General features: G+C 34.8%; 1 protein-coding gene across 4 annotated transcripts in view; it reads left to right on the plus strand.

Annotated features, from left to right (window-relative positions):
* USP9X (ubiquitin specific peptidase 9 X-linked) overlaps nucleotides 1–19464 on the plus strand; it is a 147807-nt gene that overhangs the window by 47369 nt on the left and 80974 nt on the right. For all 4 annotated transcript variants that reach the window (XM_008968336.6, XM_008968337.5, XM_003815368.7 and 1 more), the window contains exons 5-13: nucleotides 2013–2125; nucleotides 4107–4325; nucleotides 7960–8075; nucleotides 8270–8521; nucleotides 8597–8735; nucleotides 10564–10716; nucleotides 11794–11898; nucleotides 15650–15856; nucleotides 18204–18340. In XM_008968336.6, coding sequence (XP_008966584.1) covers nucleotides 2013–2125; nucleotides 4107–4325; nucleotides 7960–8075; nucleotides 8270–8521; nucleotides 8597–8735; nucleotides 10564–10716; nucleotides 11794–11898; nucleotides 15650–15856; nucleotides 18204–18340 — 1441 coding nt within the window. The remainder of the gene's footprint in view (nucleotides 1–2012; nucleotides 2126–4106; nucleotides 4326–7959; nucleotides 8076–8269; nucleotides 8522–8596; nucleotides 8736–10563; nucleotides 10717–11793; nucleotides 11899–15649; nucleotides 15857–18203; nucleotides 18341–19464) is intronic.

Consider the following 19464-nt stretch of genomic DNA (forward strand, 5'->3'; position numbering starts at 1 on the left):
AGAGTGCTGGGATTGCAGGCGTGAGCTACTGTACCCAGCCTATTTTTTTTTTTTTATTAATACACAGGAAAGGTGTGATTTTTCTCTTAAAGAATCAGAAGATGAAGTCTCAGTTTTTGTTTAACCAGCAAAAGGAAATCTGGTGTTTTTACTCAGTTGTCCAGAAAAAAAGCTTAATGCTGGAATTAATCTTTTTTTTCCCCCAATGACTTTGGTCTACTTTAGGTGCAGTTGAATTATCTAACAGAGGACTACCATTGTAATAACTTTCAATTCATTGTTTAAGATATTGCAGATTAAAAAGCAGTAACATTTCATTTTCTGAAATAGGATAGCTATGGATGTGTTATAACTAACAGTAGGCACTATCACAATTGAAACTGATTATTGTCAAAATTAACATGTTTAGTACTTTAAGTTCAACTCCATGGCAAGGGAAAGTTTATCTTTTAATAATTCCCCTCTTTTGTTTAAAGAACGTGTCCTTATGCCTCATTAATCTTGTAGAAATAATATCCCAAAGTGAAAATACAATACGCGGACAGGTTACAGTTGTTTTCACCACTCAGAATTTTTTGTTCTTTTACACGTTCACTAATTCATCAAAATTTTTTAAAGAAAATATCTTTTTTTATTTTAAAAATGTTGAATTTTTATGGGTATATAGTAGGTGTATATATTTTGGGGTAATGAGATATTTTGATACAGGCATACAATGCGTAATAATCACATCAGGGTAGATAGAGTATCCATTACCTCAAGCATTTATCCTTTGTGTTTCAGACAATCCAGTTTTACTCTCTTAGTTATTTTAAAATGTACAATTAAATTATTTTTTTACTGTACTCACCGTTTTGTGCTATCAAGTAACTAGGTCTTATTCTAATTTTTGTACCCATTAACCATCCCACTATTCTTTACGTCCGTGAGTTCAATTGTTTGATTTTTAGATCCTGCAAATGAGTGAGCACATGTGATGTTTGTCTTTCTGTGCTTGGCTTATTTCACTTACCATGGTGACCTTTTGTTCCATCCATGTTGTTGGAAATGACAGGATCTCATTTGTTTTTAATGGCTAAATAATACTCCATTGTGTATATGTACCACATTTCCTTTATCCATGTATCAGTTAACACGTAAGTTGGTTCAAAATCTTGGCTATTGTGAACAGTGCTGCATCAAACATAGTAGTGCAGATATCGCTTCAATATACTGATTTTCTTTCTTTTGGGCATATCAGCAAATTTTGGAAGACTTCTTTGCTAAGCATGTTCTAAGTCCTGACTGTAAAATGATGGATAAACACTGATTAATGGTATTTCATTTAATAGCATTGACATTCAGTGGACATGTATTCCTCCCTCCACCATATTTTTTTTCTGAGACCACGGTTATTTTCAACAAGTTCCAAATTTTTAAAAGTTTAAATTACCATCTCTTTTGTACTATCAATCAAATAATACTTTATATACAAATTGAATAGTTTTTATTTTGTCATTAAGAGTTACAGATTTTCTTTGTTTGGAAGCACATTGCTCTGTTGCCTTTCTAAAATGAGGTGAAATTAAGCAAAGATATAAAGAAACAGAGACACTGAGATAATTGAGAGAGGCTAATAAGGAAGACAAGACATAATTCATTTTATTTGATCAAACACAGAATAGTATAAGGATATTGATGCTAAATGAATGATTTATGAACAAAATAAGATTTTAAAAATTGGGAAATGCTTTTAAGGTCGAAGACTTATTTTCAGGGAGCAAAATACTATTTAAATTTGCCTCTTCTTGTGGTGCTGCTGATCACCATTTTGTGTTTAAGGCTAGTGCCATAATTTGTAACATTTTCAGTTAGTGTTAATATTACTTGGTTAATCTACTTTTATGCAATTAAATATTTGTTAGCTGTCGGTGAAGTTTCCAGTTATTTATTACCTTTTATTGTATATTGGACAATGTAAAAACAACCAGATAAACATTTTGTTTGCATTAATTTTTCTCCCTTTTTCTTAGGCCTTGATGTTAAAAGTGAAGCATGTCAGCGATTTTTCCGTGATGGGCTAACAATATCATTCACTAAAATTCTTACAGATGAAGCAGTGAGTGGCTGGAAGTTTGAAATTCATGTGAGTCTTGCATTTGACTTTAAAGGATCAGATTTACATAGTGATGCCTGTGAGTGGGGAGAGGTATATGTGTGTGTGGCTGTGTTATATTTATTCTGTTATAATTGAATTAAAAGGTCTAAAAATGAAAAACTTAAAAATGTTTATAAATTAAGTCTCTTGAAGGCCGCATGGTCATTTAGAATAAGCATGAGATTTAGAGTTAAGCTTGGGTTTAATCTCTCCTCTGGGATCTCAAGTGTCTGTGACCTTAGGCAAGTCATCACATTTCATTGAAAATGTAATGCTATCAATTGTAAGGTACATCACTGTTTTATGGACTATTAAGGAAGAAAAACACCCAAGATGGGGCATTTCATATACGTCTGGGACACCAAAGGGTCAGTATAGAGGTAAATGAGAAATGAACTTGCTATGCAGAAAGGGACAGCAAAAAATCCTGCATATCTCAACCTTAGCACTTGGTGGAGGGAGGGATTAAAAAAAAAAGTGAAAATCTAAACCACAAGCCAGTATTTAAACAGTTTCGTAGTCTGAATTCAAATTATAGTTGCAATACAAAAAGCCCTTAAGTGGAAAATGTAAAGTGGTCTCATGTTGGTAGTGCCCCCAAGTGACTAGCAGAAGCAAACACAATTCCTCTCTGCAAATACCTTCCATTTAGGAAAACAGTAATGTATTGTTCATTGATTATAAGATAGAGTCAGATTCCAGAGATCTTAAAAAGTGAAAAAAGTATATGTCTCAGACTGATAAAATGCCATAACTAGTCTAAGTTTCTGTTGCTTTTGTTTTTTGTGTGTTCCCCCCCCCCCCCCCCGCCCCCAAGACGGAGTCTCACTCTGTCTCCCAGGCTGGAGTGTAGTGGTGCGATCTCAGCTCACTGCAACCTCCGCCTCCCAGGTTGAAGTGATTCTTCTGCCTCAGCCTCCCGAGTATCTGGGACTACAGGCGTGCGCCACCACGCCTGGCTAATTTTTGTATTTTTAGGAGAGATGGGGTTTCACCATGTTGGCCAGGCTGGTCTCGAACTCCTGTCCTCAAGTGATCTGCCTGCCTCAGCCTCCCAAAGTGCTGGGATTACAGGTGTGAGCCCCCATGCCCGGCCTCTATTCTTTTGTATACTATGGAAATGGTCATAAGTTGTCAAGCAGATAATATTTTTGTGGCCTATAACCTATTTCCCAAATATGACCATAGCATAAAAATTCCACATTTTCTGATTTAACATGTAATTTTATAGGTGTAGAAATGGAAACTTTGGAAGTGGCGTCAGACTTCTGCATTTGACATTTAGCTAGCAAATTTATCTTGGATGATTGACATATTGTTTATTTTATTTATTTTTATTTTTTGAGACAGAGTCTTGCTCTGTTGCCCAGGCTGGAGTGCAGTGGCGCCATCTTGGCTTCCTTGGAGCCTCTGCCTCCTGGGTTCGAGCTATTCTCATGCCTCAGCCTCCCGAGTAGCTGGGACTACAGGCACATGCCAGCACACGTGGCTAATTTTTGTATTTTTAGTAGAGACAGGGTTTCACCCTGTTGGCCAGGCTGATCTCAAACTCCTGGCCTCAAGTGATCCGCTTTCCTCAGCCTCCCAAAGTGTTGGGATTAACAGGCGTGAGCCACTGTGCTCAGCCTGACATATTGTTTAGACTCTAGAATTGCTGCCTCTCGTGTACAAATTCCACAGAGAAAAAATAGTAACTTGCATCTTACCTGTGGACGTAGAGCAGGAATAGATAACTTATGGTGCCTCTTGTATTTTTTAAGCCATAGCAAATGGCTTTTGAAAGTACCATATAAATTATGAAGTAAACAAATTCTAATTTGTCCTTTGATAATCAGTTTGATCCCAATATTAATGATTAGAAAAATGGAGAGATCATTATTTGTTAGGATACGATTAATATTGGAAGATATTTCTGTTTGAAATTGCAGTGTTTTGATCTTGTAAATCGCCTTTCCCCCTTGTATAACAGAGGTGTATTATTAACAATACTCATCGTCTGGTGGAGCTATGTGTGGCCAAGTTGTCCCAAGACTGGTTTCCACTTTTAGAACTTCTTGCCATGGCCTTAAATCCTCATTGCAAATTCCATATCTACAATGGTACACGTCCATGTGAATCAGTTTCCTCAAGTGTTCAGTTGCCTGAAGATGAACTCTTTGCTCGTTCTCCAGATCCTCGATCACCAAAGGTGTGTTGGTTTGTTATTTTCAAAATTAAATAATACAATTGTTTTGTTCTGACACAGAATCTTCAGTGATCTGTATTTAAAGTGTGACAATGAAATAACACTTTAAATGAAAATACACACAACCAGGAGCCTTTTTCGTAGCTTTGTCGTTCTAGTTCTTTGTTTTTTCTGCATGTATAATTATCCCCATTGTCTTCTGTCCAGCCTCTTTAGAAGTAGTCATAATTTGGGTTAGTAGGAAACAGACTGTATTTTTTCTTTGAAATAGAGTAGGAGATTACTTCTTTGACCAAGGACTCAATTGTTGTTCTGTAGGGCCGTGATCATTTTAGGCATTCTAAGATTTTGACTCCAAAATCAAGTATATCCTCTAAATACCTAATGATACATCATAAAATTACAGAAATTGTTAATGAAATCAATATAGTAAATCTTCCAAATCTCACTTAAATATATTCTGTACATAAATGTAAGTTTTCTATATTGGTGTAAACAGACTGTACACTTTAAAAATTTTTTCCCTAAACGCTGCTTCTTTTAATAAATATTATATAATTTTAAAATTTTAGATTTTAGGGAGACATTTTTAATATTATAGGTCTTGTACAAATTTCCCTTTTTCTATCCAGCCAGAAAGATTTTAAGTCATACATTATGCAGAACTTGGTTTATTTTACTAATAAGCTGAAGTTATCAAAAAAATGTCAAACTTAAGTTGAGATTTTCTGATATTTCCTAGTTCATATAGTTGCCACTAGATGGCTTATTTTTGCTTGAGTAGATCAGGTTACTATCTAAATAATGGCAATCTTCAAAATGAAAATTTTAATCTATACCTGTATTTCTTTTTAAATTTTACTTTTTTTTTTTTTCTCTATGTGCCAGTAATCCACAACTTAAGAGATTCACAGGGCACAAAACTTGATTTAACATGGCTAAATGTAAAATTTTTAGTTGACTTCTGGTTGAAGATAGTTTTATATCTTTGAAATATAGTTCTTGCTATTAAACTTATAAAGTGTAGCGATTGTGAGAGTGTTAGCCTTTCAAAGCCTTCAAGAGTACAATTTTTAAAAATATAGCCCAAAATATAGTTGCGAATCAAGGAGAAGCATATTCTATGGAGTTACCTTCACATTTACTTGCTATTGAAGTAAGAGAAATTTTATCATACAGCTAAACAGGTCTTCTATAAGCTTTTTAAAATCTGATTAAAAGGGGACATATTTGGCAGCATCTTCAACCATGTCCTAGTTGAATGCAGATGTCATGATATAATGAAAAATCTAAGAGATATGTAATAGCCTCCATATGTTTTTTTCTCCTGTTCTCCAAAAGTGATAGTGGCAAAATTCAGATCATCAGACTTAGTCGATGGAGATAAACTTTCTAAGCTGTAGATTCACTTTCGGATACTGTTTGTAATGAGTTTCATTTACCTTTGAGAAATTTGAGTTACAGAGCTTAAAAGTGTTTTATTGGGAATATTTTTGAGCCTTAATACTTAATCATTCTCTGGAGCTTTTGGTAGGTCTTCTGTTCTACTTCAAATTCTCTCTACACCTCCTACCCTCCTGGGACATTGAACCTCTGTGGCCTCAACTTTTGACCCATGACAAAGCTAAAGCTGTCAGGACTATCTCTCAGAGTGTTTCCTAATCCCCATCTTCCCCCAAGATGTTTGAAGATGTTTAAATGAGATCATTTATTCAAACATTTAAAATATAATAAAAACTTCATAGGTTACGACAAAAGGTCTTAGGTGAAATTCACCATGCTATCTTTGAGAAAAGGAACTTGTAGCAATAGAAAACTATGTGGAAAGCATATGGTGAATTGTAAGCTATGTGGTCATTTTGAATTTTCTATTTAGGGCGACTGATCTTTCTCTGCCAGTCTTGAAAACTTAGAGCCAGAGAAGGAAAGCTGTTGTTGGCAGCTGCTGAAGCTAGCCTATTAGCCTCAGTTTGAAGCACTCTTATCTGAATATTCCCAATTGTTTAAGCATACATTGCAGCCAAAGAAATACAGAAAGATTAGCTTTAGACTAATTCTTTACTGTGTCCACACCTGCTGTTTTATAAATATTGTATGTAACTATCAAGTATATCAATCTAATAGTCTCATTATAGTTACTGAAGAAATAAAATATATTACATAATGAGCATGTACTTTCTTACAATTGCTGAATGACAAAAGGGATCTGGTGAATTAAGTACTCGAGTTTTAATGGTTTTGAATTAGCCTTTCATGACTAAAAAGGTAGGAAAACACTATTAAATTGAAATACGATAATGGATTTATTAGAGAACTTAGTTCATTCATATTCTTTTAAAACCATATAAAAACTAGCAGTAGGCCAGGCAAGGTGGCTCACGCCTGTAATCCTAGCACTTTGGGAGGCCAAGACGGGTGGATCACCTGAAGTCAGGAGTTCAAGACCAGCTTGGCTAACATGGTGAAACCCTATCTCTACTAAAAATACAAAAATTAGCCGGGTGTGGTGGTGTGTGCCTATAATCACAGCTACTTGAGAGGCTGAAGCAGGAGAATCCTGCTTGAACCCTGGAGGCAGAGGTTGCAGTGAGCCGATAATCGCACCATTGCACTCTGGGTGACGAGAGTAAAACTCCATCTCAAAACAAAAAAACACACACAAAAAACTAGCATTAGCTATCATATTTTCTCTTTAAACAAACATTGAACATACAGCCATTTAGCATCTTTACTTTTTCCTGTATTTTTTTTAAAAATAGCTGTAGAAATTATTTTTGCTTAAGGCTTAGAAGAGAAATTGTGTATTTTGCCCCTTGTTTTCCAGTGGCTTCTAAAACATGGCCTAAATTTTAGAAGGTGGCAAGGTGTGAAAGGTTTTCTTAGGTGCATTAATTTCTACATATATTTGATTCTTATATTTATATAGCCTTTTAATTCATTTTAGGTTTTTACATACAGACAGGCTTTTAGCCTCACAACTGTTGTCTGTGCCAGCTGTATGGTACTTTGAGCTACAGCTCTTTCTTAGACAGTTCATCCTGTTGCATGGTGTTACTTCTAAGATAAGGAGAACTGGGTGCAATTTGTATAAGCAAAAGTATCAACCAGCATATTCTACTTAGGAACAGTAGATACTAGTACCAGACCTTAGTTTTTAATTGACAATTGACTCTCAGGCTATTAGTTACTGTGTTTATAGGGAAATTTTAATGTTTTACAACTAAACAAGAAGTAGATTCAAAATTCATTACCAAGTAGCTTCTTCTTAACTCTCTTGAAGTCTTTCTGCCTCCTGAAAATTATTTTAATATAAAAGACTTTCCAGTAATTAGAAGGTATTCATTCTTATATGGTGGGATATCTGAAATAGGAGCATGTCTTCTAATTCCTGTTCACCACTTACATTGGTACAAACAGACAGAACTATGCCCCAGTGATTTAATCTATACTTACTACGTATACTGCTTCTGTCTCACAGATGGAATTACTATGAACAAAATGCAATGTTTCGTGGTCCTTTGAAAGATGATTTATTTTATTGAATTTACTATTTCTAGTATATTTCAATAAGGCTTTTTTTAAGTGCTTTTTACCCTTTAAAGTAGGAAGTTAACTTTTTTCATTAATTGTGTTACAGGGTTGGCTAGTGGATCTTCTCAACAAATTTGGCACTTTAAATGGGTTCCAGATTTTGCATGATCGTTTTATTAATGGATCAGCATTAAACGTTCAAATAATTGCAGCCCTTATTAAGTAAGTTACATTTAAAAATCAATGGTTAGTGCACCGTAGAATTGCTGGTTTTTGCTTCATAAAAATTGAGTTTTTCAAGTGTGGTTTCTTCAACTAATAACTTGGATTTTTAAAAAGTAATATAAAGAATTTAGTCCTAAATTGATTTTAAGAAATTGCGTATTTACAGGAGTTTTGTATCTTTCTTATTTCAGACCATTTGGGCAATGCTATGAGTTTCTCACTCTTCATACAGTGAAAAAGTACTTTCTTCCAATAATAGAAATGGTTCCACAGTTTTTAGAAAACTTAACTGATGAAGAACTGAAAAAAGAAGCAAAGAATGAAGCCAAAAATGATGCTCTTTCAATGATTATTAAATCTTTGAAGAATTTAGCTTCAAGGGTTCCAGGACAAGAAGAAACTGTTAAAAACTTAGAAATATTTAGGTTAAAAATGATACTTAGGTAAGATACTTACCTCTTGAAATAATTGTTAATGCCGATTTTAGAATCATACTTATCACTGAATTTTTCTTACAGATTATTGCAAATTTCTTCTTTCAATGGAAAGATGAATGCACTGAATGAAGTTAATAAGGTGATATCTAGTGTATCATACTATACCCATCGACATGGTAATCCTGAGGAGGAAGAGTGGCTCACAGCTGAACGAATGGCAGTGAGTCTTTCAGTTCTTCTTCATAGGAATAAGAACCTACTTAAGACAAGAAATTAGAATAGCTCTAGCTAAAAAAATTAGTAATAGTAACATTTTAAAGTAAACTGAAATTGGGAGGTGTTTTGATTGATTTATAACTGTTAATTCTGAGAACTTTTTGAAATAACATAGTTTATTATTTGGTAGTGATATATGGGTAGCTTTAAAACATCTTTGATAAACTTAGTGATGAATGTGGCGTTTTGAAGTAATTATTAGTTTGTTGGAGAGTGGGAAGTTGGTTGAAATGGAGTAGGTAGAGTTGATCTAGAAAATGGATTGGGTAGTATCTAGTACCTTATAAAGTGGCCTATTGTTCATTTGACCATTTACAGTTAAACGTTTTAAAACAGGAAATAAAATTACTAGAATAAGATCTATACAAATTGTTTTATCACGATTTTGAGAATTTTATTTTGAAAGCCCTTATTTTGACATTGAAATTTTATGAAACTTTATGTACCATAGCTATTTTGTATTATATTGTTTTGAAATGAGTAAGTATGCCATTTAAGTTACAGTGCCAATATTTTTTGAATGTATATGTGTAAACTGTCCTTGCCCTCAAGGAGCCCTCACTTAATAGGGGAGTTAGTGATTAGAGTATGTTAAAATGCATGTGGAGACTGCTTAGATATTGCCCTGTGTTAGGGGGTCAGGTGGTAGACATCTGGTTTCATACATATGATGTACGTATCTGCCTCATGGAAAGTCCAGCACAGAGCTATTCAAAGTGTGCTCTGAAGACTGGTGCTGGTTCTTGAACTAGTCCTAGATAGGACAGAAAATGGCATTAAGTGTTTAGAAACTTTCATTGCAGTTTGACATTGCGACATTTTTATTGTGTTTTACAAAAGTATCTGTGGCTCTGCAGTGGCTCACGCATGTAATCCCAGCACTTTGGGAGGCCGAGGAGAGATTGCTTGAGGCCAGGAGTTTAAGACCAGCCTGGGCAACAAAGCGAGACCCTGTCTCCATATTAAAAATATATGTGTATATATGTAGAATAACATAAAAACAAATATCTGCAACAGATTAGACATTAAAAACTGGCTCATTATCAGCTGAGACATGTACTTCTCTAGCACATTTTGGGCCTAACTACTTTTTATTCTCAGCTAAATACTGCAAAATCATATAGTGTGGATTACTCCCTGTTTGTATCATGAGTTAGCACTTTATTCTGTTGCTATAGATTAAATGAATGCTAGTTGAGCAAGCTAGCACAGTGTTACAGAAAAACAGACTGTGGAAGCATATGACTTGATTCATATTCCAATTCTAGCATCTGTGAGCCTGTTTACATTTTGTAATAGAATAATGTATCTCTTACTAGGATTGTTTGGAAAATTAAAGAGATAATGGATAAGCAATAATAGTGCCTAGCACATGATAATTGTTAATAAATAAAAGTAAAAAATAGCCTTTTTACCCAAGGTCAAAACATAATTCTGTGGCAAGATTGGGATAAAGAATCCAAAGATCCTAAAATTGGTCCTGTACTCACCCTACCATGGTGATTGTGTACTTAAATAATATTTTTCTGAGTAAATGCTGGAGTGTAGAATCTTCTTAATTTCAGTATTATTTATGGGAGCATTTCTGTATGTGCAAAATTGTTATAAAATTTCATAATTTTCCATTAAAGCAACACATAAGTATATTTTACCAGTATTATATTTTGTAAATGTGTTTTGAATTTCCTTATATTATTTAATAATAGTGTGAGCAATTAAGAAAAAATTGTTTTAATTTCTGCTTTCAAACACGTTTTTGAATTAACATTTAGGAATGGATACAGCAGAACAATATCTTATCCATAGTGTTGCGAGATAGTCTTCATCAGCCACAATATGTAGAAAAGTTAGAGAAGATTCTTCGTTTTGTCATCAAAGAAAAAGCTCTGACCTTACAGGATCTTGATAATATCTGGGCAGCACAGGTAAGGAATTTAAGATGATGGCTATTTAGTTTTTAAAATAAAGATACTAAAAACTGAAGAAATACATTAGCTGTCATGAAATGGATGCAGGCTTGTATTGTTTGACTTTGAGAACGTTTAAATGCTTGTTACCCTGCCAGGAATCTTTTTGAAATAACCAGTAATCTTTTAAAAATAAAAATATTCTTGTATCTGTATTTGATAAAGGTTGAGAATTTGTCAGTGGTTTTAAATAAAGATGCAAACAGTAACATCATAAGGAATGTCTATTGAAAGAGAGTAAAGACATCTGTAATTGGTTTCTTCATAGATTTAATAGAAAGCAAAAACCTCCAGTGTCAGGAGAATTAAATCACTTGATTATTTATAAAGACCTGTAATAATTATTCCAGAGAATTTATAACTCTTCAGAAGGATTAGTAACCTTTTTAGTTTTTGAATTGGAAACTACAACTCCTTCTGTTATCTTAATGACAGTTTTCTAATCGTGGATTTCTTGGGAAGCATTATTGAGTTGTAGATTATAAAGCTTTGTTTTTTTAGTCTATAAAAACCAAGAAAACAGCTTTGCCTTTGAGTGCTTAAGGTTCCAGTTTTGAAACAATATTGTTAGTGTGCCTTATTTTTGTATTTGCAATATTAAAATGGTCAAATTAAATAAATTGTATTAAAGGTTTGTATGAACCGCCAAAATACACATTAGCTGTATTTATTATATCATGAAATTAAGTTGCCAGGTTTTAGATGGCAGTTCTAAAGCATTTTATAATGTTAGAATTTTTTTTTTTGTTTTGAGATGGAGTTTTGCTCTGTTGCCCAGGCTGGAGTACAGTGGCTCGATACCGGCTCACTGCAACCTTGGCCTCCTGGGTTCAAGTGATTCTCCTGCCTCAGCCTCCCGAGTAGGTGGGATTATAGGCATTTGCCACTGTGCGGGCTGTGTTAGGAATTTTCTTGTGTTACATAGTTAAATGAAGGAGATAGGAGTACTTTATTAATTGTCAGCAAGCAGTATACACTACTTGATCTATTACTCAGATTCTTGTGCATTGTAATTTCGTTTTTGTTTTTCAATAGGCAGGGAAACATGAAGCCATTGTGAAGAATGTACATGATCTCCTGGCAAAATTGGCATGGGATTTTTCTCCTGAACAACTTGATCATCTTTTTGATTGTTTTAAGGTAATTGTTAACATAGCAAAATATTACCATTCTATTTCAAATAGAATTGATTAATTAGATCTGTGAATTACTTTTAGCCAATAAATACTTAAATAGGAATCCCATTAAACAGTCTGTGGTGTGAAGGAATTGGCCCATTGTTTTCTTTTCCAACAAGAACTTGATGTTCATTTTCTTAATAGCCCCCATAATGGAAACTCAGGCTATCACTTTTTCTTTCTTCCCCCTGGTAGTTTCTATTTTAGTTACAGGTTCAAGCAAATTGTAGGACTACAGGGAAGGATGATTGGCTACAATAAACAGTAAGATGAAAGCAAGAGAATACCAATATCTTGGTATTCTGGGGTCATATGTACAAGCAAAATATGAGTTAATCAAAATGTAACTGATAAGGTAGCCCAAGAACTCCTCCTACAGTCATATCTGCATTGATGCCATCATGTTGGTTTTTGAGGCCATGTTTTGTAACATCTTTGATTAGTTGCCAGGGTTAGGTTTGTGAAAGCTCAAGTGGTTAGTGAATTTGTGGATTAAGAACATAACTTTTTGGCAGTTTGCACTAAGAGGTGTTCTGTTAACAACTGGCATTAGATCAATAGGTCACCAACGTTTCTTGTTAAAAATAATAATTATACTGACCAGTGGGAACATAAATTGCTATAGCCACTTTGGAAAATACTTGGTATTTCTGGTAAAGTTTAAGATTCTCATAACTCATCAGTTTGACTTCTGAATATACACTTGAGAAACTCATGCACACCAGGATACGTGTTCAGCAACACTTGTTAGCAGAATTACTTGTAATAGTGCAAAAACCTGCTATGTAGGATAGATAAAACATAGAATAGATAAATTATGGAATGTTCATACAGTGCAATATTTCACGGCAATGAAAGAGCAACTCAACCATATGGATGAGTCTAATAAACAGAAGGTTGAAGAAAGGAATAAAGCCACACGGTAATTAATACACCTTGATTACATTAATGTAAAGTTCCGAAATGGGCACAGCTGGTTTCTGGGATGTTACTTGCCGTGTATTATTTTTTACCTGGGTACTAGTTACACAGGTGTTCACATTGTGTACTGTAATAATGGTATATGCTTGTACTTTTCTAGATATTTCACAGTAGAAGAAAAAAATACCATTTTTACTGGCTTCCATCACAGACATATTAGATCAGTAGGTACTGAAGCCCAAGAGTCTGTATTTTAAGCAAGTTTCACAGATAAGTCTTAGGGACATTAAAGCTTTGATTTATGGAAGAATCGCTGCCTTATGGAAAATTTTATTTTGAAGGGAACAAATTATTGAGTGAATCTTTTATGTGGTTTTTATATATTTTGTTTCTATACATGTAAAAGCAAAACTTAAATACTTTTTCCATCCATTGAAGTATAGCAAAGGCAGCTGAGGAAATAATAGAATTGGTCATCATGGGCACTGCAAAGATAAAGACTTCCGAAATGATGATACGTGCGTGACCAGTGATGCCTTTGATGAGAGAAGGAAAAAAAGGGGTTGTTATTATATCTGCTGTATCCCCCCTCTTCTCAGGATAGTCTAAATACAATAATGGTCTGAATATAATAATAACTCTTCATGTTCTTCCCCCTTTGGCTTAACATATGTTTATTGAGCACTTGTCATTTGGTAACAAGCAATTTTTTTCCAAGGTGTTGGTAAATCTGGCAATTCTTATGGAGTGTTGAAAGTTTCTGCTAAAGATGATTTTGAAAGGAAGCAATGAAGTCTGAGTCACCTTGTGGTTCTTTGCAGATTGCAACCAAATGATTCCAACCTTCTGGGTTAGACTTTGCTTTATGTACTTGGCCTAGAGCCTAGTTTTTAAACATTTGAGTTCTAAGTAAGTTTCATATCTTTGCCAGCACTTGTTCTTGTCAGAGTTCTGAATTTTTGACAATCTTCTTGGTGTTTGAAATGTTACCTCATTGTGCTTGTGCTTTTAGTTTTTATATCCCTTGATCAATAATGAGATTGAGTATCTTTCTGTATATTTTTTGAGCTATTTGCCTTTTTTTTTTTTTTTTTTTTTTTGGTGAATGCCTGTTCAAGTCTTTTGCCTGTTCCCCCCCTCCCCCCACCGTGGCATTATTTGTATTTTTTTTGGATTGTAGTTCTTGATATATTTTGAATGCTAATCCTTGTCAGTTCAAGAGTTACAAATAATTTCTCCCAGTTCGGTTATCTTTTTCATTCACTTAATGGTTGTACTGGTTGAACAGATGTTCTTAATTTCTCCTTTTCATGTAGTTTGTATGTCTAAAAGATGAGTACATGAAAAAATTCACGATACCATTATCTACCTAAAAAACAATAATTCCTTAATATCATAAAATAGTTTTAAAACTTCCAGTTGTCTTAGATCATACATCTTCATTTTAGAAGTAAGTTTTAATCAGGATCCTGGTGCAGTCCATGTGTATGTCTTTTAAGTCTCTTTGAAACTAGCTTTCTTCTTTTTTACTTCCCTTGCAATTTATTTGTTGAAGAAACTGGATCGTTTGTTGCCTTGGTGTCTGTCAATAGTTTTGATACAGAAGATTTTTTTTTTTTTTAATTTTACTAGAGCATATCTCAAGTGGTGGTGTGCTTTTCCTTGAGGAGGAATACCTAGTTGTCTCTCTTTTTATAATGTTAGCTAGAGGTTTTTAATTGTAATCTGATATTTTAGTCTTACATTTTTAGCAGTTGTCATATTCCTTTTGTTATTTTGTGTAGGCTGGAAGGAAATAAAAACAGGCATTCACATCATCTTTGAAGACGTACCATATTAATAATTCCATTGAACTAATCTTCTCTCATTAACTTAATCGTTCTTTTTTTTTTTTGGAGACAGAGTCTCACTCTGTCACCCAGACTGGAGTGCAGTGGCGCGATCCCAGCTCACTGCATCCTCCACTTCCTGGGTTCAAGCAATTCTCCTGCCTCAGCCTCCCAAGTAGCTGGGATTACAGGCATGCGCCACCACGCCCAGCTAATTTTGTATATTTAGTAGAGATGGGGTTTCACCATGTTAGCCAGGCTGATCTTGAACTCCCGACCTCAGGTGATCTACCTGCCTGGGTCTCCCAAAGTGCTGGGATTATAGGCGTGAGCCACCGTGCCCGGTCAGCTTAATCGTTCTTCTGCTGTTTGACCTTAAGTTCGTTTCAGTTTATTTTCTAATAAACACTGATCAGCAACTTAGTGCATTTGCTGCTGCTATAACAGAACACCACAGACTGGGTAATTTATAAAGAACAGAATTTTATTTGGCTTATGGTTCTGGAGGTTGGGAAGTACAAGAGGCATGGTGCCAGCTTAACTGTGAGTTTTTGGGGGGACATTCAAACCATAGCAGTAACTTTACTCATAAAACTTTTCCCATATTGCTTAGCAGCATCCCTGGTCTCTACTCACTAAATGCCATTAGTACCCTGCCCTTCCCCAAGCATGATAACCATGTTGTATTACAATACCATTTTAGAGGTTTTAAAAAAATGTATTTTAGAGTTTTTAATTGGGTGTCTTCTAAATTGAAATAGTGTATCATTTATTTTTCTTTTTTGGAATTTAACTCTACCCTATAAAAAAAATACCAGGCTAACTATATTTTTAGATCTCACTTGAATAGTTCTGTGCTTAGCTACGTTGCTTTTGATGAATTTGAATATAGTTAACCTGGTGACAATTTATGAAGTGGTGACTAAATATGTGTTGTTTTCATGTCACTTAATTTTTTTCTAGGCCAGTTGGACAAATGCAAGTAAAAAGCAACGTGAAAAGCTACTTGAGCTGATACGTCGTCTTGCAGAAGATGATAAAGATGGTGTGATGGCACACAAAGTGTTGAACCTTCTGTGGAATCTGGCTCACAGTGATGATGTGCCTGTAGATATCATGGACCTGGCTCTCAGTGCCCACATAAAAATACTAGATTACAGTTGCTCCCAGGTAAGAGTGTACTGCTTTGCTCACTTTTTGTGACTTTTCCCCTTCAGTTAGGTTGGCTTAGTTACAGGATAATTCTGTTACTCTGACATTTTTAGTTTTTAAATGATCTTCTGGAGTTGACTTTTTTTGTTCATTAGTCTGCTTTCCTTAGGATCTGCACATCAAGGTTTTGTGACTCATCTGAAAAGCATTTTAGTCTCCTTGGGAGAAAGTATAAACAGAACAGATTATACAGTGGTGGCATTATCAAGTGTATGGTTCTGAAATGCCGTTTCGAATAGAATTCGAATGTTAAAGCTGATAGGGACTTCAGAGGGAAGAGAAATTAGGTTTTCTTTGCTCATAGGGAAGTTAAGAAAAATTAATAGAATTTCCTAACCATTAAAACATTTAGTGCCTCCACAGTGAGCAAATCACACAGTTTCCCTACATTCTAATTTGTGGCATGTGTATTTTTTAACACATGGTAAAGTGAACATTGCTGAGTAATTTCTCACATGTTAATAAAACTATTTGTTACACTGATGAACTGGTATTTAGGTAAGAGCCAAGAAAAGCTCAGGAAGGTGTATTAATGTAGATACTACTCAGGTTTTGACTATGTTTACTTGTGACAGTTCGGTAAGTATTTATTCAGCAAATTAAATAGTAATAAGGGCCTTGAGTATAAATTATTTCATTAAACCAGGGGTCCTTCTGAGGAGTCTTGAAATCAGAGCAGTACATTTGCTATCAGGGCTTTTAACTAGTAACTTCTCTTTTAAATATCTATTAGTATCAGTGCCTGGCATAGTGATGTACACATTCATTCATGAATAGTTACTGAGTTTCACTGAATTTAGTAGACTGTTGCCTTTTTTCAACTTCAACTTTCATTTATTGTTTGGGAAAAAATTTTTAAAAGTCATTTTCCAACTGTCACCTTTTCCCTTCTGCTTGCCAAAACTGTTGTCAAAGTGTACATTTGATCATAAATGTTTTCATGGCCTTAAAAATGTACACACTATTAAACCCAACAATTCTACTTAGAGAAATTTCTTCTCAGAAATAGTGAAAAAGGATACAAAGAGGTACCCACAAGGACATTCATTAGTGTTTATGGACATGAACATGTGGAAGCCTCCTGAATAATTACTTTTTTTTTTTGAGACGGAGTTTCGTTCTGTCGCCCAGGCTGGAGTACAGTGGCGCAATCTCGGCTCACTGCAACCTCCGCCTCCCAGGTTCAAGCGATTCTCCTGCCTCGGCCTCCCCGGTAGCTGGGATTACAGACGCGTGCCACCACACCCAGCTAATTGTTTTGTACTTTTAGTAGAGACTGGGTTTCACCATGTTGGCCAGGCTGGTCTCGAACTCCTGAGCTCAAGTGATCCACCCGCCTCGGCCTCCCAAAGTGGTGGGATTACAGGCATGAGCCACAGCGCCCAGCCGTGAATAATTACTAATAGTTTATACAAGGTTCGATTATGGCGCCATTAAAAGGATTAATATCACTTAAGAGTATGATTCTAATTTTGCTGCCGAAAAAGGAATATCTGTGTATTACAAAATAACCCCAAACTTGAGGGGTTTCAGGAAAAAAAAAAAAAACAAAAAACTTCACAAAATTGTTTTCCTTTCCCTGTACGCAAAAGTAAAACAATCCGAGCTTACGAAATTGTTAGGCACACAAACTTGCAGTTCTGATTACTATTGACTTTAGGGGAAGAGGTGAAGTAACTGAGGTTTGAGAAGTAAAATACCATAATTGAAATAATTTTGAGTTTATAACATTTTTAATTTTTAAGTTTATATCTGCCTCTGTCCTTTTTCTCTCCTTGTACGTGTGTTTCTTTATTTTGATTTTGGTGATTATTTTTAAATGTAGTTGTCATTCTATTTATTTTCTTAGTCAAATATACATTTTTTGTGTTCTTCACTGTACTAAAAGATGGCCCATTTAGAGTAAGTCAGGGTCTTGTTATATATTAATTCTGGATTTTATGATACGGTAGAATCTCTTAAAATACTGGCTAAATACCTACCCTCTGGCAAACTTGGAAAATCAAACTTTCTGTCAGTGTGCCTGATACTTAGGATCTGTAGTGTGTACAGATATATTTCAGTCCATATAATACAAAGCTTTTATAACAGTGCTGGGCTTTTTGGAGTTCTGGTAGTAAGTGTGAAATAAAAACAAACTTAAAGCTTTTATTATTTAAATTAAACTCTTTACTGTAATTACAACATGATGCTTGTATTGCTAATCTTAAAAGAAAAGCTTTTATTTTATAATTCTCAAAATAATTTGAAAATAAAATTCTCCTGAGTATTGATCTATTTAAAACATTGAAATCATTTGTTTAAGGACCGTGATACACAAAAGATCCAATGGATAGATCGCTTTATAGAAGAACTTCGCACAAATGACAAATGGGTTATTCCCGCACTGAAACAAATTAGAGAAATTTGTAGTTTGTTTGGTGAAGCGCCTCAAAATTTGAGGTAAGACTTTTTAACATAGAAAATTTCAATACTTAAAATTTATGTACTTTATTGAAAAGAAACAGCATATTGGCTGGCAAATGCAAATTTTTAAATTAGTGGAGTGAGAAGAGGCTATATAAGAAGTGTTTGGAACAAAAGAATTCTTTATTACATCTACCTCCTTTTTTTTATTAATGAGGAGGTAAGCCACAGTTAAGTGATAAATCTCAGAATCAAGGTAATATTGCCTTTGGGTTCTTGGTTCAGAATTATTATTATATACATACTATATTTCCAGCAAGTATGCCAAGAAGTTTCATAGCATGTCTTTAAAGATGGATTAGACCACAAGAACATTTAAATTGATGAAACATGACAAGATAAAGTTTCATAATTTTTAAACATTTATTTTAGCTAAATTTCTTTTTAATAGCTGTCTTTATACTATCTTAGGTGTCAAATTCTGGTTACTGAAATAATTTGTCCTATTTTCTGGTAGTACAGTTGGAACTGATAACATGAAAAGGAAAAATAATGTGAAGAGAAAGAGAGCAGGGTGCAGTAGAAGGAATATTCACAGTGGAGTCAGGATTCCTAGGTGTGAATCTTGTGTCAAACCAGTAATTTAATCTTGTAAAAATTCTGTAAAGAATCATGTTTGGCCTGGTGCGGTGGCTCACCCCTATAATCCCAGAACTTTGGGAGGCCGAGGAGGGCGGATCACCTGAGGCCAGGAGTTCGAGACCAGCCTGGCCAACATGGCGAAACCCCGTCTCTACTGAAAATACAAAAATTAGCCGGGCGTGGTGGCATGCGCCTGTAGTCCCAGCTACTCGGGAAGCTGAGGCACTAGAATTGCTTGAGCCCGGGAGGCAGAGGTTGCGGTGAGCTGAGATTGCAGCACTGCATTCCAGCTTGAGCAACAGAGTGAGACTGTCTCAAAACAAAAACAAAACAAAACCAAAAAACATGTTTTCTTTATATGTAAGATTAAATGATTGCTAGGATCCTTTACAGCTCTAGATTACTATGATTATACCTCAGACAGAAATAGAAAAGGTCATGTATATGTCTTTATTTAAACAGTTGAACTTTGTCTCACTTTTTTCCCTAAGGCTAGAAAAAATTAGCAAATTGGAAAA

The sequence above is a fragment of the Pan paniscus genome, chromosome X (assembly GCF_029289425.2).
Source record: "Pan paniscus chromosome X, NHGRI_mPanPan1-v2.0_pri, whole genome shotgun sequence".
Taxonomy (NCBI): Eukaryota; Metazoa; Chordata; class Mammalia; order Primates; family Hominidae; genus Pan; species Pan paniscus.